Source organism: Zootoca vivipara, chromosome 7, assembly GCF_965207765.1.
Source record: "Zootoca vivipara chromosome 7, rZooViv2.hap1.1, whole genome shotgun sequence".
Taxonomy (NCBI): domain Eukaryota; kingdom Metazoa; phylum Chordata; class Lepidosauria; order Squamata; family Lacertidae; genus Zootoca; species Zootoca vivipara.
In genome coordinates, this window is record NC_142590.1 from 94,914,865 (window position 1) to 94,940,660 (window position 25,796).

Here is a 25,796-nt window from a genome sequence, read left to right on the forward strand (position 1 = left end):
TACGTGGATGTGTATGATATTTCGATGTAATTCTTTCTTTCTTGTTCTCTTTCTTTCTTTCTTTCTTTCTTTTCTTTTCTTTTCTTTCTTTCAAGCTGGAACGTGTCCAGAGGAGGGCAACCAAAATGGTCAAAGGCCTGGAAACGATGCCTTATGAGGAACGGCTTAGGGAGCTGGGTATGTTTAGCCTGGAGAAGAGAAGGTTAAGGGGTGATATGATAGCCATGTTCAAATATATGAAAGGGTGTCATATGGAGGAGGGAGAAAGGTTGTTTTCTGCTGCCCCAGAGAAGCGGACACGGAGCAATGGATTCAAGCTACAAGAAAGAAGATTCCACCTAAACATTAGGAAGAACTTCCTAACAGTAAGAGCTGTTCGACAGTGGAATTTGCTGCCAAGGAGTGTGGTGGAGTCTCCTTCTTTGGATGTCTTTAAGCGGAGGCTTGACAGGCATATGTCAAGAATGCTTTGGTGGTGTTTCCTGCTTGGCAGGGGGTTGGACTGGATGGCCCTTGTGGTCTCTTCCAACTCTACGATTCTATGATTCTTTTCTTTCTTTCTTTTTGAAAATCAAATTTAAAATATTACTTACAAAAGGAAAGTAACTAGCAGGAGCCTCCCCCCCTCCACCTCAAACTCAAACACAGGTTTGGGGTTCAGATTGCTGGATTATCGGGGGTCCCCTCTGCCTCCAGCCCTTTTTCCCGGCTGCTTTATAGGGCTCCTAATGAGCTCAGAGGCTGAACGAGCTTGTCTGACTTTGCTCCCTGCCAGAATTTCTTCTGGCCCTCGGCTTTAGCGGTGTGACAGCCGGGACCCCACGCCCTGGGCTGGGTTTCCATAAAGGCCACCTCAGAGGTTTTCCGCAAAGGCTGAGGGGTCCCAGGGAAAGTGGGGAGGGGGCCTTTTTCTTGGCGAGGGGCCGCTGAAGAATCAGGAGTGAAAAGGAATCTGGAGCAGATCCATGCGCATTGTGGGGAAAGCGGAGATGCTCAGGTGCCCCCTCCCTTCCAACACGGTCACTGTGGCCTAGAAAGGGGGCCCAGCAGCCAGCAGGAGGTCCCCCACACACACTCCCAGAGGGCCACCTTACTCAGGGGGCAGCAGTGAGGGGGCTCTGCCTGCCAGAGGAACAGAGATGCCACGCTTGGGGACTTGCTCCTGTCCAGTTTTGCCTGCACTGGCCGGCAGCAGCTCTGCTAAGAAGAGAGCATGAGAAGAGCCTTCTGGATCAGGCCAATGGGCCATCTAGCCCAGCATCCTGTTCTCACAGTGGCTGAGCTGTTTTGGAAACCTGCAAGCAGGATCCGAGCCCCAGAGCAACTCTCCCCTCCTGTGGTTTCCAGCGGCTGGGATTCAGAAGCAGGGCTGCCTCGACTACGAAGGCAGGGCAGAGCCACCCTGGCCAGAAGCCACCCAGAGTCCTCTCCTCCCCCCTGAATTCCCCTGATCTTCTTCTAAAGCCTTCCAAGTCGGTGGCCATTCCTGCCCTCCGGTGGGAGCAAGTGCCACAGTTTTAACTATGCTCTGTTCTTTTATCCCTCCCGAATCTTCCAACACTCTCCAGCGTCTCCCCCCCTCCATACCTGCTACCTAAGATCAAACAAGCAGACAAACAGGGATGAAACACTTGTCCCTTTTTTTTGTACCTGCCTTTCAGCAAACAGCCCCAGGGCAGGGTTTTAAAAATATGACATTTTTCTGAAGCGCCATGCACAATTAAATTCTTTAAATAAAAACCGCAAAAAGCAACTAATTCTCCAAAGAGGGAAAGAGCAGCACAGGAGAGCCAGGCAAGAGACGGCTTGGGATCAAAACGGAAACCTTCTGCATGCCAAACACATGACCTACCTTCTCCCTGAGCCACAGTGCTCAGCACCAGCCTGGCCCTGTTCAGCCACAAGGCAGCCAGAGTTTCAGAACAATGTTAAGTGCCCAATTTCAAGAGGGCACCAAGCCCCTTTCCATTTTCCAGTTGAGATCAGTGGATGAGGACACCCACACTCGGGGGGGGGGGGGGGCAGCTCAGCTTGCGGCCCTTTGGGGAAGCTGGAGCCAGGCTGGGGGGGGGAGGCGGGGGGAGGTCTTGGCTCCCGCTGTCACCGGCTCACAGCTCTTCCTACCCATCCTGCGGAAGGGATCTCTGCCACCCGGGAGCGAAAGGGTCCCCAGCATCTCCCCTCGGCTCCAGAGTGCCTGGAATCTGGGCCAGATGTCCGGAGATAATTTTATGGGTGGCATTAAACTGAGTTATGAGGTTTTTACAATCCAGCCACTTATGAGAAATCTATTAACGGTAACTGGACGGGCAGAGCCCAGCACGGCGGCGCACGGCAGAGGCGTTAATTGGGACCATCCATAACGGGCCGGGCCCCCGGAAAGGCCTCGCCAGATGCCTTCATTTACTCCCCAACATTTTTTGCTGAGAATCAGCAAAGTTGCCAGAGAAGGGAGACGTCCATTAATCGGCTAATGAAATATGAAAATGTTTATGGGCCACTCAATCTTCCAAACTGCAGTTCCATAATCCACCTCCAGACACAGACGCAGCTTCCGCAGCCAGGAGGGATGGCAGCTCTGCCACGGTTTACGAGGCCCTCGTTAGATTTGTCTTGTTAGGGACAGTTTATTATGTTTCTATTTACCTCGCTGGGGAGGGGAAACAAGCCTCGGGGCCAAACTCTTTGGAGAGGATCCCCAGAAACACCCACACCCACGGCAGGCGGCAACCTGCGCCCGGTTGCCTAGCAAAGATGGCAGCCGAGGAGCACGGGGGGGGGAACAGGCGCCCCCAGGCCATGAACTGCACTGCCCACCCCCTGCCTCAAATCAGGCAGGCAGGGAGATCAGCCACCGGGGGGGGGGGGGACGACACACGACCTCCCTGCGTTCCCACCTCCATGAGCTTTCCACTGCCTGCTTTCATCTCTGCAGAGAGAGCAGCTCTCTGCCGCCACTTCCCCAAGCCTGCAGAAAGGGGTCGCTTGGAGCTCCCAGCAGTGTCCCCCCCCCCTTGTGACAGGAGGGGGGGCTCTTCAAGTCAGTTTGCAGAGGAAATAAATGCCCGAGCATTGACTCTACAAGGTCAACTCTGGGCCAACTGTGCAATGGACTTACAAACACAGGTGAGAGCCACAGGTGCCCCCCCAGACTGCGCTCCCCAGGAGGAATCTCTCTTCTGGGCAGAAGCTGGGGGTCAGCTGCTGTGTCAGCCCTGAAGCCTCTTCCTCCTCCTCCTCCTCCTCCTCCTCCTCCTCCTCCTCCTCCTCCCTAGTTGGAGCCTTTTCACACATTGGGGAGGGGGGCTAACAAGGATGTCAACAGACACCCACAGAGGGGATTTTTTAAAAGAATCACTCCAAAGTAAAGCAGATGGTCCACCTGAAGAATGGGGGGGAGTGGAGAGAAGTGTGTCCATTTCTGGGGGGGGGGTGAGCAGAGGGGACCCTACTTCCACCCCCCTCCTTTGGTTCCCAGGTCCACCTGTGGGCAGCCGGAAAAGTCCAGCTCAGCATCAGGGGGGGGGCACTGAATGGAAGGGCAGAGAAATCCCAAAGACAGCCCTGGGAAAGGGGCTTGAAGAGGGTTTTGGAAAACAGACAAAAGCCTTTCATCTCCTCCGTCTGCTAAAAAGGGAAATTGTTTCCTTGCCCTAAAGGGCCAGAAATCTGGGATTTTACAAGGCCATTAATTACCTCCTACTAATTAAATCAAAATTAAATGTGAGCAGAGGTACATTTTCCTTATTAAAACGATTAAACAGAAAGCACACGCACACACAAATAAAAAACGACTCTGGGACGGTGGAAGAAAGGAAATCAAATAAGAACTCGCCCTTAATGAAGGCGCTTCTGGTGTTTGCTCCAACTCATAAAGCCCAAGTTCATCAATTTCCTTTAAATATTAGCAACTTAATTAAATCTGTTTTTCCCCTTTAATCCCCTCCTCTATCTAAAATAGATCTGTCCACAGGCACAAGTTTGTAACTCATGCTGACCCCATAATTCTATTTTTTATTATTTTAAAAAAAAACCACGAAAATCCACATCAAACTGACAGGAGTCTCAGGGGAAATTACACTTCAGAAAAAGGATTAGCTCAAGTACCCAGATTTTATGAAAATGTTATTGGTCCTGACTGGCACGTCTGGGCGAGGGGCGGGCGGGTGAGCGGGCAGGAGTCACAGGGAGAGGCAGGGCAGAGAAGCAGGAGGCGGCGCTGGCAGAGACGCCGTGCCAAGGGGCAGGGGGCAAGGGCAGCGCCCAGCAGTGATGCCCACAGGGCCAGGAGGCACCAGGACTCAGGCGCTCCCTCCGAGGGAGAAGCCACTTCTCTGTGCAGCCAGCCTGCCATTTACTTGACGCTGGCAGCCGCTGTGGCAAGCAGCATGCAAAGGGGCTGTAAAATGGGTTAGTTTTAGGTACCCAGAGTTCATTTTGGAAAGGAGGCTGTTGCTAGGCTACCTCTGGAATTCGCCAAGGCCTGATGCTTCGAGTCGCTCCCCAGGGGAGCCGTGAATTAACTGGAACGGCATCGCAAGGCGGCGTCAGCAGCGTGGAGGGGGGGCAGGAGAGAGCGTCCTGCCGGAGGAGGCAATGCGAGGAGGCACCCATCCAAACTTAATGCTCAGGCATGTCCCAGCCAACTTTCCAGGTCAGCTCAGAGGACCCACTGCAGGAAGATCTGGGCCTCGGGGTGGAGAGGCAGCCTGAGAACTGTCTCATGCTACCCATGTGCTTAACAGTGGATCCATTTCTTGGGGTGGGGGGTGGCAGCGGGCTCTCCTTCCTTGGAGACTTTTAAGCAGCGGCCGGAGAGCCACCTGTCGGGAATCTTCTAGTTGAGATTCCTGCCTTGCAGGGGGTTGGACTAGAGGACCCTTGGGGTCCCTTCCCACTCTCCCATTGATGATTCTAAGTAGCCACATGTTCCCAGTCCTGGGGAAGGCGAGGAGCCCCTCCCTCTTTCCCAAAGAGGCGGCCCCTCCCTGCCCCCCACCCCCCGCGACCCAGCTGCCTTTACCTTCCCCACGTACAGTGGTTCCGTGCCGGTGTATTCTTCCACCACGAAGAACTGGTTCCAGACCCAGCCTCTCTTCACGCGCCCACTGCCTGGCAGCCCCCCGTCCCCAGACTCTTCCGGGCTGGAGCCCCCAGGCTCCATGTGCATGGACACGACCCCCGCAGGGCAGCAGCCCAGGCCCCACAGAAGCAGAAGCTGCAGCAGCAACAGCAGCGGTCGGATCCAGCGTGAGTCTTGGGAAGCCATCACCGCAGAGCCCTGGCAGCTAAGAGGGAGGAGGAGGTAGGCATCCTCTGCAGAGGGAGGGGCAGCCACACGCTGTGGGTCAGCCGTCCGTGGGGGGCAGCAGTCTCGGCATCCTCAGGAAGACAGCGGGCGAGGATCACATGCCTGCCCCAGTCCCAGCAGCCGCCCTCCCTCCTGCCAGGATCAGCTGTCCAGGACCAGGAGAGTCAGGCATCAGGACAGGCAGGATGGGGCCTGCCCCATGCTGGGCACAGCACCCACACGAAGGTGGCAGGGGGAGGAGGCTCTCCTGGTGCGGAAGGGACCCTCGGAGGCACACAGGCACCTCTTGCTGGCTCCGCTTGCCCTAGGTGCAAGAGGCTAGTGCAAGGACCAGCTCCCTGCTTCTTCAGCACCCAGCAGCTCAGTTTCCCAAAAGGTCCTTGAGCACCCAACTGACTGGGATCACCCAACGTGGTCAGGTGGTGGCTGGTGCACGGCGGATCAGGACAAAGGATCTGGCAGGTCCCGTTTTCACCCAGGCGTCGCGGCTCCAGGTCCTGCCATTGGGGCCCATCCCAAGCAGCAGTTGCTGGCGATGTCCTCCGTCCTCTGCCGGGTCAAAGAGGCTGGCAGGAGAGGTTGGCGTCCATCCCCAGGGACCTGGGAGAGAGAAAGTGGGTGGGTGAGTGAAGGAGAGAGAAACTCGTGGGGGCGACTCTGCTCTTCCCCCTCCCCTCCAGGACAGCTCCCCACAGGTGAGGAGAGGGGTTGATGGATGTGGGTGCTGCTTGCAAGCAGGATTGGGCCCCTGCCTGCCTCAGTTCCCCCCACACACACACACACCTCTTCCAGGTATGGGAGCCATCTGTCCTGTAATGACTCCCGAGACCCTCTGAAGGTACAACCCCCTCCTCACATTGCCAGGAGGATGAATAAGTGAAACCGTGACCTGCAGTCCCAGAAGTGGGGGCCCTGCAGGGACCCGTCAGGCTGAAGGTGTCCATTGCATGCCCAACCAAAGCCAAGTCCACAAACGTCCGTCCATCTCTCCGGCTGTCAGTTGTGGTCTGATGGCCACAGAAGTCCCTCGGGAGACTCTCTGGGGGAACGGACAAAGGAGACTCTCGCCATCACCTCCCCCCTCCACTGCCATGCCAGAATCGAGGGCCATTGTGCCATTTGAACAGGAGGCCTGCAAGACCCACAGCAGCCAGAGGGCAACCCACAGGTTGGCCGTGGGGCAGGACAACGTCAGGAATCTGCACAAAGCTCTGGGAGGAATCCTGCCTGCCTGCCTGCCTGCCCCTTATCCTTTGCATCCCTGAAAGGAAGCAGGCCACAGCCTCACTTCGTAAAAATCCACTCAGGGAATTCTCCTCTCTCCAGATACTACTACTACCCCTGAGGCAGCCAAGCACTCCCTGCAGCCCCACACATGGGCAACTCTCTGGCGCCACCAGCGCCACACCCCACAGCACATGAAATATTCTCTCCAAACGGGTTTGGGCAGCCTTCATCGAGACTTGTCAGTTGCGAGAGGCCACTGGGAATCCAGAGGGAGAGAGAAACACACAGTGACACACACAAACACTCACCAATTTATTTACTGGTATTTTATTTCATAAAATTTATAATCAGCTGATTGTTTTAAAACAGGCATGTCCAACAGGTAGATCGTGATCTACCGGTAGATCACTGGACGTCTGCGGTAGATCACTGGTAGATCATTGGCTCCCTCCAAAGCAGCTGAACAACTGTGGCTCCCCTAAAAAAAGCTCAACATTTTACCTCCTCCCTGAAAAAAACTCAACAACTTTGAGGCGAACCCCCTCAAAATGGGCCTTCCTTCTTCCTAAAAAAGCTCTACAACTTTGACCTGAACCCCCCAAAAAGGGGGTAGACTTATGAAACCTCACGGACTGCCTCTCCCCATATGAATAGACCTGGATCCTGCGGTCATCCTCTGAGGACCTTCTTTGTGTTCCTCCTCCATGTGAAGTCTGGAGGGTGGCAACACAAGAATGGCCTTTTCTGTGGTGGCTCCTCCATGTGGAACGCCCTTCAAAGGGAAGCTCATTACATATCTTTAGGCACCAGGCAAAAATGTTCCTTTTCTCCCAGTCCTTTGGCTAATTGAACAATCTTTGGCCCTTAAAACTTGTGTGTGTGTGTGTGTGTGTGTGTGTGTGTGTGTGTGTGTGTGTGTGTGTAGCTATGTTGTCTATCTTTGTGCTTTTATATTGTAAACTGCCTGGTAATAGGACTTATCCTTGCAGAAGCCATGCTGGCTTTTCTTCAGCAAAGCTTGTTCCTCCATAGGCTTGGCAATTATGTGTTTAGTCAAGCTTTCCACCTGTTTTCCTAGAATAGAAGTCAAAGTTAACCAGCCAATAATTTCCTGGATCCCTTTTCTAAAAAATTATTTCTTGTGGACTCTGCCTGTAACTGGCTAGGCTGCTGATGCTGCCGTTCAGAGTCCGCTGCCTTTCTCTGCAGCCTCACTTTCCTCCCTCCTCTTGGCAGCCCTCAGCTAGGGTGCGCTTTCTGGCAGGGAGGTGTGTGTGTGTGGTCCTGGGCAAGCGGCCCTGGCGCTTTGTGCATGCCACGTGCTCTGTACAAGAGAGCAAGAGTGCCAGGCCCAGGCAGGCAGCTGCGGAGGCCTCTTGGGGAAGCTGCTGCCGCCGCCATCAACTCCACTGAGTCACACTCCTGGACTGGAACAAAGGGGCTTCCAGGCAGCCCCCTTTGTGGGGATGGGGGGCAGAAGCTTCCTGCAGTCCCTTGGGGTATTTTTAAGGGATTTTGTTGTTGAGATCAAGGTTTAATTTTGGGGTTGTTAGTTTTGCAGTTATTGGTATTATTTTTGGGGGGAATCTAGCTCTTATTAAGATGACATAAATGGGGATTATTTTGTTTGGATATGTTTTTATTGAGTGCTTCTGACTCCTTTTGTTGTAGTTTTGTAATACAGTAATGGGAATTGTTTCCTGTTGTGAGCTGCCTTCAGGAAAGGGGGCATGCAGGTAAACAGTGATGCCAAGCTGTGCCATGGGGCCTGAGCTTTGGGGAGGTGGTGGGACTGGCACTGCCCCATGTAAGCCCTGCTCTGCCTTTGCAAGAACTGGGTTGGGGCAGCAGCTTCACTTTGGAACTCCCTGCCTATTGACCTCACCTTCAAGCTGGAGCCTTTATTGTACTCTTTGGCGCCAGATGCCAACGTTCTTCTTTCGAAAGCGGATGTGAACTTTAACCTGTTCTAACTGCTGTATGTTTTAAAGCATTTGCTTGAGTTTTGCTTGAGTTTCTTTTTATCTTTTTGTAAACAGCTTCAAGGTTTTGTTTTGTTTTAAAACAGGGGTGGCCAACTCCCAAGAGACTGGGATCTACTCACAGAGTTAAAAACTGGCAGTGATCTACCCGCCTTTTTAGGGGTTCAGGTCAAAGTTGTTGAGATTTTTTGAGGCAGGAGGAAGACCCCAATTGGGGGGGTGAAGAGCTAAAATTTTGAGCCTTTTGGGGCGGAGCCAAAGTTGTTAAGCTTCTTTGGTGGGAGCCAGTGATCTAACAGTGATCTAGAACAGATGTCCAGTGATCTACTAGTAGATCATGATCTACCGTACCTGTTGGACATGCCTGGTGCAGAGGGATGCATAAATTGAATCAATCTAATTTGTGTCTCTCATCGGCGGCCCATGGCTGACGCTCTCCATGGCCAGGATTACGTGGGCCAACTCTGGCGGGTCTCTCCCCTCCTCCCAACCTCCCCCCGAATTGCCAAGGGAGCCTGGGTGGCGGGAAGAGAGAGGCACCCCCAAAACCTAGCCAGGCAGAGCAGACAAGGGGGCACCCTTCTCCCTAGCCCCCTCAGCATTTGTGCCCCAAGGGGGGAAGGGGCTCCTGGCCCAGCACACCCTGTTCTCTGCACACCCCAGTGGAAGGAGCAGGGTGCCCCCCCTTGCAGGTGGGCTCAATCCAAGGCGCCCACCTCCTCCGGCCGAGGCAAGCACCCCATGGAGCTAGGAGGCGGGCGGGCAGCCTCCTCCCTCCACGGATAAGGCAGGCGCACAAACACCCATCACCACAACAACAGGCTCCCTCCCGCCGTGTCCCCCACCCACACGTGGAGGGCCAGGCAACGGTTGCTGTGGGAACGCCAACCTGCCTCCAGAATGCTTCCCCCTCCTCCCGGATGGATGCCTTTTGTGCTCAGCCACCTCCTCCATAAAGTGACCCTGCCAACGGGGCTGCTCCCCCTCTCTCCCTGCACCCCCCACCCCACTCCAAAGAGGGCAGAGGGTCTCTGCATCCCAGCAGTTGGCAGCCAAAGCACCAAGGCAGAGGACGGCACTCCTGGGCTCGGCAGGTGAGAGGAGGGGCTCCAGGCCCTCCATAGCGCCAGCCCCCCCCCCAGCACATGCTCCCCCTCCCTCCCTCCCCCTCCTCCCGCTCTGCTCTCGTCAGTGTGTGTTTGGCAGAACTGTACTGTACATCATGTTGACAGTAGAAATTACATCCTGAGCTTATGTTTTACACTCTGCCCTGTCAGAACTCACCGCAGCCCAGTGATCAGGACAAATTGAATAGCATCCCGTCCGTGTCAATATTTATTTCATTTCACAAATGCGGCGGCCGGCAATCGGAGGGGAGACACCACCTGCTTATCTGGCGCACGCGGGACGGGAGGGGGAACACCAGAGGGATGCTGGGAAGCCTGCACTGGGGGGCAGCCCCAGAGGCCCCTAGATGCTCATGCCCACGCAGAGAACACAAATGGCCTTTGTGCACCTGGGGAGGCTGCAGGCAGGGAATGCCAACACAGCCCCCTCCCCTGTCCCTGCAGCTCCTCCACGGTGACATTGAGGGGCATCTCCTCCTTGCCCAGGAGACTCACTCAGCCTCTGCCAACCCCACACACACCCCATAAGAACACGAGAAGAGCCTGCTGGATCAGGCCAAGGGCCCTTCTAGCTCAGCATCCTCTTCTCACAGGGGCCAACTAGATGCCTCAAAGGGAAGCCCAAGCACAAGATCCGAGCACAGGAGAGCAGCCCTCTCTCCTCCTGAGGTTTCCCTAAGAACATGAAAAGAGGCTGCTGGGTGAGGCCCACCCAGCCCAACCTCCTGTTCTCACAGTGGCCCACCAGACACCCATGATGGGAACCCAAGCGCAAGAAAAACTCTCCCCTCCTGCAGTTTCCTGCAGCCTCCAGAGCAGAGCCATCATTGCGGCTGGTAGCTCTCGCTAGCCCCCACCTCCTCACCCTCCTGGATTTGCCAGCAGGGACCTCAGGAGGCGCCCGCCTGCCACTCTCGGTCTCTCTCAGGCCCCCGCGGAAGAAGTGTGGCTTCCCCCGGACTCTGTTTTCCTCCAGTGCATTAGTGCAGGATCACAGCACTCTATCCCGCTTAATGCCTCAGCAAGACCACCTGCCTGGCATCTCATCTCGGGGAGGCAGCCCGGCGCAGAGAGGCCGGCCGACAGATCTCGCCGCGATGGGCCAAGGAGCCTCTATTATTCCAGTGGCAAATTCCTCTCTCAGATTGTCAACAGCGCAGCAAATTGCAGTGCCATGTAACTGTGTCTCCTCTCCTTAAACAAGATTCAATTCCACTTAACTCTCCCCTTCCTCGGGGAGGCGGGGGGGGGACACACGCAGGCCGGAATTCATTTCCCGGGATCTGCTAGGCGGGCGCCAGTGCCGTTACCAAGGCAAGGTCCCTGGGAAACTTTATTATCACTTGCCACCTCAAAGCACCTGCGCGGGCAGCAAGGCGGACGCTTCCGCTGGGATGGAATTCAATTTCTTTCCTGCCTCTTGCGAGGAGACAGAGCCACAAATGCAAACACACCCAGGGAGCAGGGAGGCCAGCAGAGGAAAGGGGCCTCGAACCCAGATCCTCGGAGCCCCAGGTACTGAAGGGGCCAAACTGAAAGGAGCTGACCAAACCTCTGGCAAGGACCAGGTGGTGAAAATTAGCTCCTTCATAGAATAACAGTTGGAAGGGACCCCAGGGTCATCTAGTCCAGCCCCCTGCAATGCAGGAATTGCAGCTCAAAAACCCCTGACAAGTACCATCCGGCCTCTGCTTAAAATCCTCCACCACCTTCCAAATGCAACCTGGTGCATTCCCCCCCCCCACTCCAGAGCAGGTAAGGAACTCCTTGTCTACTGCCGAATCTTGCTGGGCAAGTGACCCCCCCCCAAAAAAAACACCACCCTCAACTCTAGATGTGGACTCAAAATAACAACTCCTGCCTAGGAGGCAGCAGGCAAAGGGATGTTTCCATGAGGTGGATCCTGGCCTGCCTTTCAAACAGCTCAGAAGTCAGCCTGGAAGGGGTGCAGAAGAGGGAGACCCAGCAGATCAAGGGCCTGGAATCCATGCCTGATGAGGAACGGTTGAGGGAGCCTGGGAAAGAGGAGACTGAGAGCGGACAGGAGAGCCACATTCAAACATCTCAAGGGCTGCTGCAGAGAGGGTGGAGCAAGCTGGTTTTCTCCCGCTCCAGAAGGGAGGACCCAAACCAACTCAAGTGACGAGAAAGGAGATTCGGACTAAACCTCAGGAAGGACTTACTGACCGTAAAAATGCTCTCGTTTGGGAAGTTCTGGACTCTCCTTCCTTGGAGGTTTAAAAGCAGAGGTTGGATGGCCATCTGTCTTAGATGCTTTGGTGGAGATTCCTGCATCACGGGGGGTTGGGCTGGATGACCCCTGGAAGTCCCTTTCACTTCTATGATTCAGCAAGTCCAACCCTCTGAAATGACTTGCCAGCCGGGGAGGTAGAGGGGCTCACTCCTCCCGGACCCAAAGAGGACAGCCCCCCTCCCGTATTACTGCCTCTCCCCAAAAGTCTGTGTCCAGGGACCAGGCGGAAGCAGCAAAGAACAAAGACCCCTTCATTAATCGCATGGAAACGGCAGTTTTAATAAGAAAAGGGACCGAAAAAGCCCATTGTACTTATTAAAAGTGTAATCTTTCCTGTCCTTGAAGTAAATCTCCAGCTTCCTTTCTCCGGCTCCTTGGAATTATTTCCTCGGCAGGGGGCCTCTTCCTCCTCCAAAGCTTTTCTCCTCAGCTGGGTTGGAACAGGAGAGGTGGGATAAAACCGCCTTCCAAGGAGCCCCTCCCCACCTGGTCCCATTGCTTCTCCTTGCTGAATGATGCGGAGCCAGAGTCCGTCCTCCCTCCCTTGCCAGGCAAGTTGCCTTAATGTGAAGTAAGTTAATTATCGGGGCTTTGATGGCCCCCAAGTAAGGAAGCAGGGAAGGAGGGTCCCCCCCCCCCCCGTAGCTGGGGAGGAGACCCCTCCTGGTCACAGGGGGGAGAAGAATCAGGAGGTGTTTGTTAAAACTCTCACACAGCCACTGTTTGGGGAACGTATTTCCAACTCACAATATTTCTTTTTCAGATCTTCTTTGGTCCGAGTTTCAAAGAAATTTTTAATTGCAAAAGAAAATCTCGGTGTCTCCCTGGGGGGAAAAGAGCTTTTACAGCCAGAACCGTCTCGCTTGGCAATAATTCTTCTCCAAATAGGGAATTTTCATGCTTCAGCTACACGGATACAATGCTTTAATTGGCCTTTAAAGACGTAAACTTGGGCAGGAGGCAGAAGAGAGAGAAGAGTCACCTGTGCCCTCTTTGTCCTATGAAGTGGGAGAAACTTTCCAGGAAGGAAACCAGAAAAGGGGGCACCTCAGGACGGGGGGGGGGCACATGCACACCCCCAGACTTCTCAGTCTGGCCCTCAAAACTCTCCCCAGGCCACACCCTCCCTGGCCCTGCTTAAAATATTCTTGCCTACCAGGCGAACTACAAAAAGAGAATCATAGAATTGAAAGGTGTCCCCAGGGGTCATCTAGTCCAACCCCCTGCAGCACAGGAATCACAGGTGGGCACCCAACCTCTGCTTTAAAGCCTTCAAGAGAGGAGAGTTCACCACCTTCTGGTGGAGCCCATTCCCCAGCCGAAAAGCTCTTGCCCTCAGAAAGTCCTCCCTGATGCGGAGGCAGAATCTCCTTCGTTGTCAATTGAATCCATTGAATAATCGTACAATCATGGCACTGTAGAGTCGGAAGGGACCCGAAGGACCGCCTGCAATGCAGGAATCCGGAGCGGCAGAAAACAAGTTTGCTCCATGTGACAGCTCTTCAGGTATCGGAAGGTGTGTTTTGTGTGTAGGAAGGAGCTGGCCATACAAAGCGAAGACTTGCGAATGTCAGAGGAGCCCTCCCAGAGCAGGCCAGGCCAGCATCCTTTACTCGCAGTCCCCAACCAAATGCCCCCATGGGACACCCACAAGGAGGACCGGGGTGCAAGAGCACTTTCTGCCCTTTCTGGGGTTCCCAGCAGCTGGCATTCAGAAGCATCGCTGCCCCCAACCAGAATTGCTCACATTCCACTTGCCGGTTTCCCCACATGCTCCTGGAGACATGGAGGTCCAACCGTTGTCTAGATCCAGCTGGTTCTGCTTAGGTTCCTATCTCCCCCGCCCCCCCCCAGTGGTGGGCTTTGGGCGTCAAAATTTCAGCAGCTCCCTGTACGAAGCCAAAATGTGGCCCCCACCCCACCTCTCCCCTCCCATCCTTGTTGCAGCGCCCTCTCAGCTCAGCAGCCAGTGCAGGTAAACCCGTTGCACTCGCCTAAATCCCCCGCTGCCGGTGATAACCCCCATTCTGCGAGGAGGGGGCCACAGACTAGGCTTCTCGTGAGTCATGGAGAGCAGAAGCTCCAGCACTCAACACAAGCCAGAGGGGAGCCCAAAGCAGTCCTTGCTTGGAAGGAAGGCAGGAAAGGCAGACAAAGGCTGTCCAAGAGGAAGCTAAAATATTCACAGAGTGAAAAGGACAGATTAAAACACGAAATGGATTTCGTGCCCCTTGACAAGCGCAAAAGGAATTGGCTTCTTTTAATCAAATGTTTGGCAGAAAGATGAATTATTTATCGTCCAATATGGCCTGGTTAAATAGAAAATGGACCCATGTTCACAGCTTGGGCGCCTGCACTTCCTCACCTCTGCATGCCCCCAGATTCCTGCAAGGGGGAAGGGAGCAGCGAGGAACTCAAGCCAGGCGAGGAGTGGGCAATTGCAGAGCCGGCCCTATGTGTAGGCTGGGTGGCGCAGGGCACCATGGCGCCGGCCCGTCAGGAGGGCGCCACGAGCTGCGGCCTGGCCGACCGGTCCGCCGCGCAGCTGCGCCTGCCCGCCCGCCTGCCGCGCAGCAACGCCTGCTGCACCCGCGCTGTGCGCGGCACCCACCCGCCCACCGCACTGGGAAACGGGGTGGGAGGGCGCCGGAACGGGGCGGGAGGGCGCCTGAGGGATCCGGCGGGCGCCGGAGGGATCCGGTGCACCATGGCGCCGGGGGCGCTTAAGACGGCGCTGGGCAATTGTCCCTAGCTCCACAGTGCACCACCCAGGCTTCAAGGTCAGAGGTCAAGGTCACGGCCGCTTCTTCCTCCGAAGACCCCTGGGAACCGTAGTTCACCCCGCACAGAGCTGCAATCCCTAGAACAGGCTTCTTCAACCTCAGCTCTCCAGATGTTTTTGGCCTCCAACCCCCATGATCCCTAGCTAGCAGGACCAGTGGTCAGGGATGATGGGAACTGTAGTCTCAAAACATCTGGAGGGCCAAGGTTGAGGAAGTCTGCCCTAGAACAAAGTGCAGTTCCCAGGAAAAGCCATGGGGTGTGGAAGGGACCCAGAGTCATCCTTCTCCGGGGAGGGGGAACATCTTCAGCTCAAGGGCCGCATCCCCTTCTGGACAACCTTCCCAAGGTCACATGCCAGGGTGGGCGGGGCAAGATGCAAAAGGGGTGGAGCAATGGATGCAAATACCACTTTTTAGGGCAGGTGATGGGGGAGGGGGAGGGAGTAAAATGTTAACTAGCTGGTCCTGCCTTCCAGTATGTCCTGGGTCTTTGTCAGAACATGCCACGTGCCCTGGTGGACCCCCAGAACCTGAAAACTGCAGAGGAGGCTGGTGAGGAGAGCCGCCTGGATCAGGCCAATGGGGGCCTGCTGGGCCCAGCATCCTGTCCTCCCAGTAGCCCACCAGCAGCTCCCCTGGGAATTGGAGGACCCAGCAGAACAGCGACACACCCCCTCCCCTTCCCACAGGAGGCAGGGAGAGCTTGGGATGGCTTTCCAAGAGCATCAGGCAAATCCGACAGGAGGGAGGGAGGGAGGGAGGGAGGGAGGGAGGGAGGGAGACGGCTCCAGTGGCTCCCAGCCAGGATGGCTCTGCTCTGTCTCCACGGCTGGAAACCCCCGGAGGGGAGAGTGGCTCTTGCGCTCGGATCCTGCTTGTGGATTTGCCAGTGGCATCTGGTTGGCCCCTGTGGGAACTGAGTGCTGGACTAGATGGGCCCCCTTGGGCCTGATCCAGCAGCCAGGCTCTCCTTGTGTTCTTAACTGACCTTCAGGAGCGTCTTGTCCCCGATGCATCAGGACTTCGGCTCAGGAGCAGCCACAGCTGGGCAGGTCCAGCTCTTAACCCCCCCCCCCCGCCCCCAAATCTCTCTCACGCTCAGCATCAAGCAGCCAAAGGATCTGACATGCTACCACTATTGGGGGGGGATGTTCTGCCTCTTCTAAGCCACTAATCCCCCCTATGCACCCATTATTTGAAAACCCCACTGGCCACTCCCACTCCATGGCCAGTGGGTTAGGTGAAGGAGAGGCAGAGACCAGCCAGAGGCAGGCAGGGTGAAGACCAGCTGCAGATGGAGGAACAGCCACCATCGCCGTCCCCCGTCCCCACACACACACTTTGGCAAAGACTTCCAGGCCAGGGGCTTGTTGGTTCTCAAGCCAAACTCCCAGGAGGAATGACCCCCAATCCCTCTATGCTACGGGCATAACAGCCCCAGTGGCCGGCCCCAGCTCCAGGCCCACAGTGCCTGCTCTCTCCCCCCCCCCCGCCATGAGCATGGACAGGGGCCTGTCGCAACCAGCGCCTCCCTCATGGCTCCAATGCCATCCGGCCCCAACCTAACGCAATTCACATTTCCATCAAGTCCCCACACATCGGCATCATGCATCATTTCCAGGGTTCATTTTGCATGCAGCAAACTTGCAGGATGTTGCTTTCCTGGCAGCGGAATCTTTAATTGTTGACTTGCAGCAAGGCAGCTCTGTGGGCACAAGGCAGGAGGAGCAGGCAGGCAGGCAGGTGGAGGCATTGGAGGAAAAATGTCTGGGGGGAGCAGGGAGGAGGAGGAGGTGTCATGGGTGCATTGCAGGGACCTGGACTACATGACCCTGGGGACCTCTTCCAACTCCACAGCTCACATGATCCTCTGATTCTTCCCCAGCAGGAGCCAGAAGGGGCGGGCACCACCCCACCCCCAAGGGAACCGGAGCAAGGGCTGCCCAGGAAGTCAGAGAACCCTTTCTGGGTCAGCTCTGGTCCTGGCGGTTGCTGGAGCAGCCACAGAGAGGATCAGGAGGGTGCCAGGCAGGCAGGAAAAGGTGCCCCCCCCACCTGGGCATGGCCAGCAAGACAGACTCCCTCTTCCTCATCCAGGCCAACTGTTCAAGAAGGATGCTGACAAGCTGGAACGTGTCCAGAAGAGGGCAACCAAAATGGTCAAAGGCCTGGAAACGATGCCTTATGAGGAACGGCTTAGGGAGCTGGGTATGTTTAGCCTGGAGAAGAGAAGGTTAAGGGGTGATATGATAGCCATCTTCAAATATATAAAAGGAGGAGGGAGAAAGATTGTTTTCTGCTGCTGCTCCAGAGAAGCGGACACGGAGCAATGGATTCAAACTTCAAGAAAGAAGATTCCACCTAAACATTAGGAAGAACTTCCTGACAGTAAGAGCTGTTCAGCAGTGGGATTTGCTACCAAGGAGTGTGGTGGAGTCTCCTTCTTTGGAGGTCTTTAAGCAGAGGCTTGACAGGCATATGTCAAGAATGCTTTGATGGTGTTTCCTGCTTGGCAGGGGGTTGGACTGGGTGGCCCTTGTGGTCTCTTCCAACTCTATGATTCTATGATTCTATGCCTCAACCACAGGTGGGACATGGAGAATATGAGAGGAGCCTGTCATCTCAGGCCAGTGGCCCATCCAGTCCAGCCTCCTCTTCTCACAGGGGCCGACCAGGTGCCCCCAAGGGAAACCCACAAGCAGGGTTGGAGCACAGAGCCTTCTCCTGGGGCTTCCAGCTAATGGTATTCAAAACCACTTGTGCCTCCGACGCCCGGGGGGGGGGGGAGGCGGACAGAGCCGCCAGGAGCCAGGATCCTCCTCCATGAATTTGCATCACCCTCTTTCAAAGTCATCAAGGATGGTGGCCATCGCTGCCTCTGCAAAATCATTATCCGTCAGGTGGGGGCCCTCAAAGGTATTGGGTGACATTCAGCTCAGAGTTCCTCCAGAGGGACCCACTGAAATAATGACCGAGTTGGGCAAGTTAATTTCAATGGGCCTATGCAGAGTAAAACGTACGCCTCCCATTATCTCAGGGGTCAAAGTTCAGGGGGAAAGGTTACTGGTATGCAGGCAGGTATGGAAAGGAGTGAGGAGACGACCATCCAAGGCCACCAAGATTCTGAACTGGGCCCAGAAACAAACTGACCACCAGCCCAGCAGCTGCCCAAGAATCACCCAAAAGGTGACTCCATGGAAAAGGGCCCCGCCATACCCCTCCTGACTCATTCTGGGCCAACTGAAGTTTCTGATCAGTCTTCAAGGGCCGTCCCATGTACAGCCCATTGCAACAGTCCAACCACAGCAGGCTGGATCTTCTGGGGAACCTCCAGGCTCCTTGGACCACTCCTGGGTGAGCCAGACACATGGTGAGGGGTGGGAGAGGGGACCCCACAGAAGCCAACTCCTTTGGCCCCTGAGTGGGAGGGCGGGTCCCAGCCCCACCCAGGAGTCTCCCAGGCCCCCAGCCAAGGAGCAGGCGACTGTCAGGCATGTGGAAGAATGAAGGTAATTAGCCTCTTTAATGCCAGTTGCAGCCTAATCTTTCACACTTAAGAAAATTGTTCCAATGATTTTCTTATTTTCAGGGGAACTCATTAAATAAGAATTAGAAACCAGATACGATAGTAGATAAGAAAATTAGCTCTGCCGCCATATCCTGCCAAAACAGGGCCATTTGGCAGCTGTCTCCTGCTGGGTCTCCAGAATGGGAGGGAGGCCAAGGGGGGCCTAGCTAGGCATCAGCCCGTCTCCAGATAAGGATGTTCGGGCCCAAAGTCCTGCCCACTCGCCCCAGCCTGGCCCTTGTAAGTTCAGCAGCACAAAGGTCCGGCTGAGTGCCAGGCTCAGAGAGCTTGCCAAGAGTGGTGCGGGGAGATCTGGAAGCAGGGGGCCTCTGAGCACCTGCAGAGTGCTTTCCTGCAGCACAGAGCTGGCGGGTTTCAGCCCACCCAAGAGACGAGTAGAAGGGGACCAGAGTGGACTCAGGTCTGCGTATGCCCCCCATTGACACCTCCGCCTGCTTCTCCCCCTCCCCCCCAGTGGGGGTGGGATCAGAGATCCTGGTGTAGTTACTTGGACAATAGGGAAGGGGAACCACAGGATGGGACCTCAAGCTCTACAATTTTATGAGTCTATAAAACTCCTTTTCCCTTTTCTCATTAGCAAAACTGGGCAAATTGTTCATCCATTCATGCCTGAACATTCATCCTCTGTGCCAAGATGCCACCGCGCTGCCTCAGGCAACATGGACTGACCTCTGCCTTCACCAGTGGGGGGAGCCGAGGGGAAGGAAGGAAGCTGCCCCTCCAATGGCTGACCCACCCGGCCGGCCAACTTCCTCCTTCCTAGCCATGGGTAGGGGAAATGTAACGCAAGGCAGGCTGCTGGGAATTTTCTTCTGCAAAGGGTTGGTGAGGAGAGTCTTTGACGGAGGAAACTGGGGGTGATAAGCCCAAACTCCCCCTGCTGCTTCCCAGAGTGGCTCCCCACAGCTGCTGTTGAGTTTCCAAGGAAGCCATGGGAGGGGAGCCAGACACAGACCTCCTCAGCTACTGTAAAACACGGGAAACGAGATTCGTGGTCTGGATCCATTGCTAGCTTTAAAAAAAGAAGGAAAAGGAAATCCAGATTCTGTGCCAGGTGCCAAAGAGGGCAGCCCAAATCGCTGACGTTCCCCCACCCTCCCACAAGGAGAAGGACAAGCAACTGGGTTTTAATTTGGGGACATGATGGGAGAGGGCTTGATAAAGTTATGAAAAGTGTGAATACACATTTTTTCTCCTATTCTGATAGAGGGACATTGAGTGGGGGGGGGGAGTGTTCAATGAAATAGACTAGCAGCATATCCAAGACATGCAAAAGCAAGAACTCATTCGGCCGTCCTAGTGGGGGCTGATGGGAGCTGTAGTCCAAAGCACCAGGATGTCATCAGGCGGGGAAACAGGAAGCCTGCTTTGCAAAAGTTAAGGTTTGCCAAACTATTCTGTGAAGCACTTCCCAGCCTCACTTCCCCATTAAACAGCTTGACTGCCACCAAATCACCATGCTGGAATTGGTGTGGCTCTCTACTGGCAGCCACACTAACTGCAGCATGATGACAGCCTTACATTTATATATATATATGAAGAAAATAAGGCAGTTTGTTTACTTCCACTTTTATACCCCTCCTTCCTTCCTTCCTTCCTTCCTTCCTTCCTTCCTTCCTTCCTTCCTCCAAGGACCTCAGAGTGGCATGCATGGTTGTGGTCTTCCACATTACATCCTCACAACAGCCCTGCAAAGTAGGTTAGGTTAAGTCACTCATGGCTGAGTGGGAATTTGAGCCCTAGTCCATCTCTGTAACCACCACACAAAGGCCAAGGGGGGTACACCTAGTCTTGCCTCCTGCAGGAGCCGACCAAATGCCTCAGGGAGAGATGCCCATAAGCAAGGCAAGTAGTCACCATAGCTACATTGAACCTCCATGGCCAAAGGCAGTCTACCTTTGAATAGAGGTCTCTGGGGACAAACTCCCTGCAAAGCACCAGCCTTCCTGCCTTGCTTGGGGGATTTCTTTCCTGCCAAAGGGATTTGATCCCATGGCCAGCTGGAAGAAAAGCCCCCACCCCACACCCCACCCATCACTTGCAGGTCTGAGACAAAGGCTGAGCATAGAAAAATCTTCGGGCCTGCAGAGCGCTGGTTTCTGTGTGTATTTATACCTACAAGCAAAAGGTGTCCTTGATTTTCCTTTCCACACAGAGATCTCCAAAGCAGCCAGGACAAAAACAACAAAGAACAGCATTAACAACTCCAATTAAAACAAAAAAGATCGAAAGAGCAGATTATTTTTATTTTTTTTAAGGCAGAGCTGAACCTGGTTAGCAATCTAAAAACCATCTCACACCTGCGCAGTGGATAGACCCGGCAGGACAGCCAGGAGCAGGCAGGGTGGGCTCAAGAAAAGCCCCCTGGGCTCTTTCCAATTAAATTCGAGTGTTTCTTTTGTTCTTAGAAGTGGGGAAAAAGGAGGGGTATAAATCTTTAAAATAAAGCGACTTCCTTCAATAAAAGGAAGCCCTCCGAGGGCGGGCAGGTCCCTGATGCGTAGAAGTGGCCTTGAGGGAAAAGGGCCCTTGTAGAAAGGTCAACCCCCCATGGCGTCTCCAGGTATGGAGGGGAAGACCCTCAAGGCTGAAACCCCAAGGCCAAGTTGCTGCCAGCCAGGGTCTGCAACACTGAGACGAGTGGGGCAATTCAGCCCCCCACGTGGCATCATCCCCAGCCATTGGGGGCTTCGTTGGATAAGAAGCTGGCCTTGGGTGGCACCCCTGGGCAGCGGCCTCAGCCTCTAGGCACTTGCCCACTATTTCTGCAAGGTCCCGTGTGCTAGTCCCTAGGAAGGATGGAGGGTCCCTGCCCCCCGGCAAGAGGGGCTGGAGCTCAGGGACAGAAGCCTTGCTGGAGGCTGGAGACTCAATCTTTGGCAGCCACCCCACGTTTAAAGAGGAATGGTAAGAATTGGAAGGGACCCCCAAAGGTCATCCAGTCCAACCCCTGCAATGCAGGGATCTCAACCAAAGCATCCATGACAGCTGACCATCCAACCTCTGCTTTAAAACCTCCAAGGAAGGAAAGCCCACCGCTTCCCGAGGGAATCTCGTGGGCCAGGCAGGGAAACCTCAGGGGCTGGAGCTGCTGCCAGTCTGAGCAGACCGCCCTGGCAAGACTGGCCCCCAAGCCAGACAGACGCATAGGGCTGTGAATGCAGTTTGGGCTGTAGGCTCAAGACAGCCAGATCCAGGCCAAGGGGTGCAGATCCATGTGGCCTGAAGGAGCCCATGACAACCAGGGCACGGCTGTGGCAGCGCCCGCCCCCTTTCCCCTCCCCCGCCTGCTCTCCAACCCATCACCTTCCTCCTTCCCAGCAGCTGCAGACGCCCTGCGCACTCCTGATGCAAGAAACAGGCTTTTAGCGTCCTGTCTAGTAGAATCAAATTTTTATATCCTTTCACGGCCAATAAATCCAGCTGGGAGAGGAGAGGCAGAAGGGGCGTAAAAGGCCTCGTAAATGCTGCCAGCAGCAGAGCAGAGGGGCCCCCTCCCAACACACACACACACACACACACACACACACACACACACACACACACACACGTATAGTGGCGGCGGCGGCGGCAACAGCTCCATCGCCCGCGCAGATCCCCAATACCGACGGCAAATGCTTACACCCGTCTCCCGTCTCATTTTCCCAGCTTGATCTCCGCTGTCGCAGTGTGATGGTTTCACCCCATTAGCCTTCCTTAAAAAAGTGATCCCGGCTCCACGCCTCTTATTGCCCACATAAATCAGGTGGCTGGGAATACAGAGCACCTTTAAATAAACAGCTGATGGAAGTGAAGTTCCAGGATCATTATTAATAGCTTTCCATTTCGGCGGCCACTGTGCTGTGACACCCGTCCCCGGGAGAGAACGCTTGCGCCTCCCGGCCCCCGGCGCGGTGGCTCCCCCGAGTCCTCCAGGCAGGAGGAACGGCTGCACCCGCCCCTTAATTGCACGGACCCCATCCGCTAACGGAATGCTAATGCTGGCAGGCAGGAGGAGAAGGGTCTGCGGAGCAGGAGCAGGGGGACTCTTGCCAGGCCTCCAAGGCGGAAAAGGATGAAGAGGAGCAGAATTTCCCCCTATGGTCAGGAGGAGGAGGAAGAGAAGGAAGAGATGGAGGAAGCTGTGCAGTGGCCTTTGGGAAGAAGCAGGGGTCCCCCCCCCGCCCCATACCAGGAGGACCAGGGGTGCTGCTGCTCCTCACCCAGAGAAAGGGAGAGAGTGTGCAGACTGAGGAGGCAGAACCAGCCCCAATGAGGGCAGCTGCTTTTACCTGACCGGATCCAATTTATTTTTCCCCAGCCAGCCCCAGGCAGAGACGGAATCGATCCCTCAGCCCTCTCTCCGGTAATTAGCCAGCTCCCCTGGGAGAAGCCAGCAGGTGCCCCCCAGCCCAGAATAGCAAAGAGGGGCTGGGCAAAGCAGCCTGCCAGGAAAGCAGCCGGCGGGGCAGATCTGGGGCCCAGCGGGAAAGAGGGGCCCAGCGGACAGCAGGTGCCAGGACAGAAGTGAGGGCGGGGGACATTTCCAGCCAGCCACAGGACTCCCAGACACACAGCCTACCCTCCTCTTGAACCCCACCATCCCTCACTTGGAACAGCCCCCCATCAACAAACGTGTCCCCCCCCCCCACCATTTCCCCTTCCTAAAGGCTGCATTCAAAGCATCTCAAGCCAAGCAGAGATGGGGCTGGAGAAGACGCCAGCCACTAGCCCAAGTCCTGGCTACTGAAGAGCTGGAGAAGCCCTGTTTTGCTGGACTCCATGCCCTCCAGGAGGACCCACTGGAATCTAGGGCAGCCCCTTCTCCAAGGAGCTTGCACCAAAGAATGGGCTTTGAGGCAAACTGGGTGGCAGCCCCTGGCAGAGGAAGGCCTGGTCTGCCTGGCGCAGCCACCAGTCAACTTCCCTCTGCCACCATCCTGTGGGGCTCAGGACCTGTGGGGCTGGTGCAGCTGCTGCATCTTCTTCACTCCCTGATGCACACCTGGCTCCCAAGGAGACCATACAAGCACAGAATGGCGGAGTTGGAAAGGGCCCACATGGTCCACCCCTCTGCAATGCAGGGATCCCTGCTAGGTGGCCATCCAAGCTCTGCTCCAGCACCAGGAGGACTCCCCCTTGGGCACTCGGCACCCCAGATAGCCCTCAACACCTGGAATGGGGCAGCAGCAACTGGGACCCAGTGGGGGGTAGTGGTTAGAGAGTCAAGCTAGGACCTGGGAGACCAGGGTTCAAATCCTCCCCTCCTCAGCCATACAACTCACTGGGTGACCTTGGGGACCAGTCACCGCCTATCAACCTACCTCACAGGGTGGTTGTAGGGATTAAACGAGGAGGGGAAAAACCATGCTCACCCCCTTGGAGGAAAAGGTGGGATTTGAAAGCCACCCAGAGATAAAAGCAAAAACAGCCTCGCAGCAGAACAGCCCCTGGGGAGCACAGGTGGGCCCAGCTGTGACCTTTGCCATGGAGTGCCCACCAGGCAGCAGCTGCCGCCTTGGCACAGGCTCTGCCCAGCCCCAAGCCCCAGGACTGCCCCCTGGTGCTCTTCTCCTTCTGGGGCTGGCAGGTGGACCTCCACAAAGCAGAAACCTGGAGCCCTGCACGGTGGTGACTGCTCTCCCGTGATCTCCATCACAGCCACCTGAGAGGCACTTTGGAAAATGCTAAATGCAAGAGGACCCAAGGCAGGCTGGGGAACAAAAAGGTAGGTGTGTGTGGGGAGAGATGGGGAGGGAGGGGCTGGAGTAGCAGCAGCAGCATGGTGGGGAGTAGAGATGCAAAGAGGCAGGAAGCGTGTGCAAGACGGGAGAAAGACTGCAAGGAGGAGGAGGAGGAGGAGGAGGAGGAGGAGGAGGAGGAGGAGGAGGAGGAAGGTGGGCTGAACATGGGTGCCAGGCAGGTGTCAGCCTGTGAAAGAGAGATGTGTGACCCCAGGCACCACCTGCCCACCTGATTGGCATTGGCAAGGGAGCAGCAAACTGCCCTCCCCAGCCAGGCCCCTTCCAGGCAGCCCCGTCCTCAGGAGAGAGGCACCTGCGGAGATAGATGGGCAGCTCAGCCTCCAGCCGCCCAGAGGTGCAGCCTTTCCTCCCTGCCCTCTCCAGGCATCGCAGAGGGAGAGCATCAAGGAGGCCATTCTTGCTAGCAAACGGCTGCCGCCTGAGCACCGTGCGCACACATGCACGCCAGACAGCAGCCGCCCCCCCTCCCCGCACGGTCCTGCCTGCCTCACACACTTTCCGCCTCTTTGCAATTCCACTCCGCAGGTTGTTGCTGCCTCTGCTCGCTGGCTGGTTCAGCGGTGGCTCCCTTTGTTCCAGAGGCTGCCGCTGCCGCCGCCGCCTCCTCCTCCTCCTCTGGCTGCTCTCACCTCCCTTGTCCCTCTTTAGCCTGTTTGATGAGAAGAACCTCAGAACTCTTTGCACACAAAGCAGCCAAGCAGCCGGCCTCCTCTGAAGAGGACGAGGAAGGCACCCACGAGGAGCCCCCTCCGCTCCTCTCACTCTCGGCAGCCGCAGCAGCTCCACCAGAGAGAGGAGAGCTTTGGGTGCCCACTGCTGGGGGCAGGAGAGGCGGGCAAGAGAGGCGAGCTAGAGGCAGGCAGCCCACCCCCCCTACCCCGAAAGTGTGCCTCCTGCAACGGGCCACCAGGAGGCAACACCCAATGCTGGCAGGTCGCTCAAGGACACAAACTCTCCTGTCTCTCTCTAATATCCACGTGGGCGGGGGGGGGGCTGGGAAATGGAAGACCCCAGAAGCAGTAGACGAATGCCACATGCCCAATCATCCCCACCAGCTGACACATTCATATGGGGCACCAGCACCCCATTTCCTGGGTAGCTTCCCCCAATATAGCTGCCCCACAGCGAGCAGGCAGGCAGGCAGCTGTCAGCTGAGCAAGGCACCCAAGCCAAGCCAGAGGACCCCCCCCCCCATGCCAACAGCCACAACTGCTGCACCATCTCTCCCGACATTCCCACAACGCCCTGAGCACCGGGGAAGCTGGAGGCCTTGACCTGCTCAGACCGCACGCGGAGTGGGAGAGCGGCAAAGGCGGGGGGGGCGGGGGAGGCCTGGGGAGGCCACAACTGTTAGATCCACGGTAGTTAACAGCTTAGCTAGATCACGCGGCAGCAGCCAAGGCATTTCCTTAGGGAGGTGTCCTGCTTCCAGGGCTGATCATTACGGAGCCCGCAAGCTAAGCCAAGCAAATTCAGGCAGGATTGCAGCCCCTTTGGAGGACGGGGCCGGAATTCATAGAAGAACTTCGTGACTTTGAAACAGGGAGGAATCCAGAAAATCAAGGACATGAGCAGGAATGCAGAAGCAGAACAGCAGCCGCCCCCACTTGGGCTGGGTGAGCCGGGTTGGGAGCCCACACGGCTGAGTTGGACAGGAACCCCCATTCTGAGCAGGAGCCCAGGCGCCCGTCAACCATCCGTCCCCCGTCCCCCAACACAAAAAGCAGCTCCTGCTAGGTCACAGATTTATACAGTGGTACCTCGGTTTACAAACGTAAT

At 55.9% G+C, this 25,796-nt stretch overlaps 1 protein-coding gene across 2 annotated transcripts in view; it reads right to left on the minus strand.

Annotated features, from left to right (window-relative positions):
* Positions 1-25,796, minus strand: part of CDH22 (cadherin 22) — a 94,847-nt gene that overhangs the window by 54,990 nt on the left and 14,061 nt on the right. The window contains exon 2 of one of the 2 annotated variants that reach the window (XM_035121988.3): positions 5,024-5,911. In XM_035121988.3, coding sequence (XP_034977879.3) covers positions 5,024-5,269 — 246 coding nt within the window. In that variant the 5' untranslated portion in view covers positions 5,270-5,911. Of the gene's footprint in view, positions 1-5,023; positions 5,912-25,796 lie in introns of those variants that run through there. The other variant, XM_088674821.1, reaches the window with a different exon arrangement.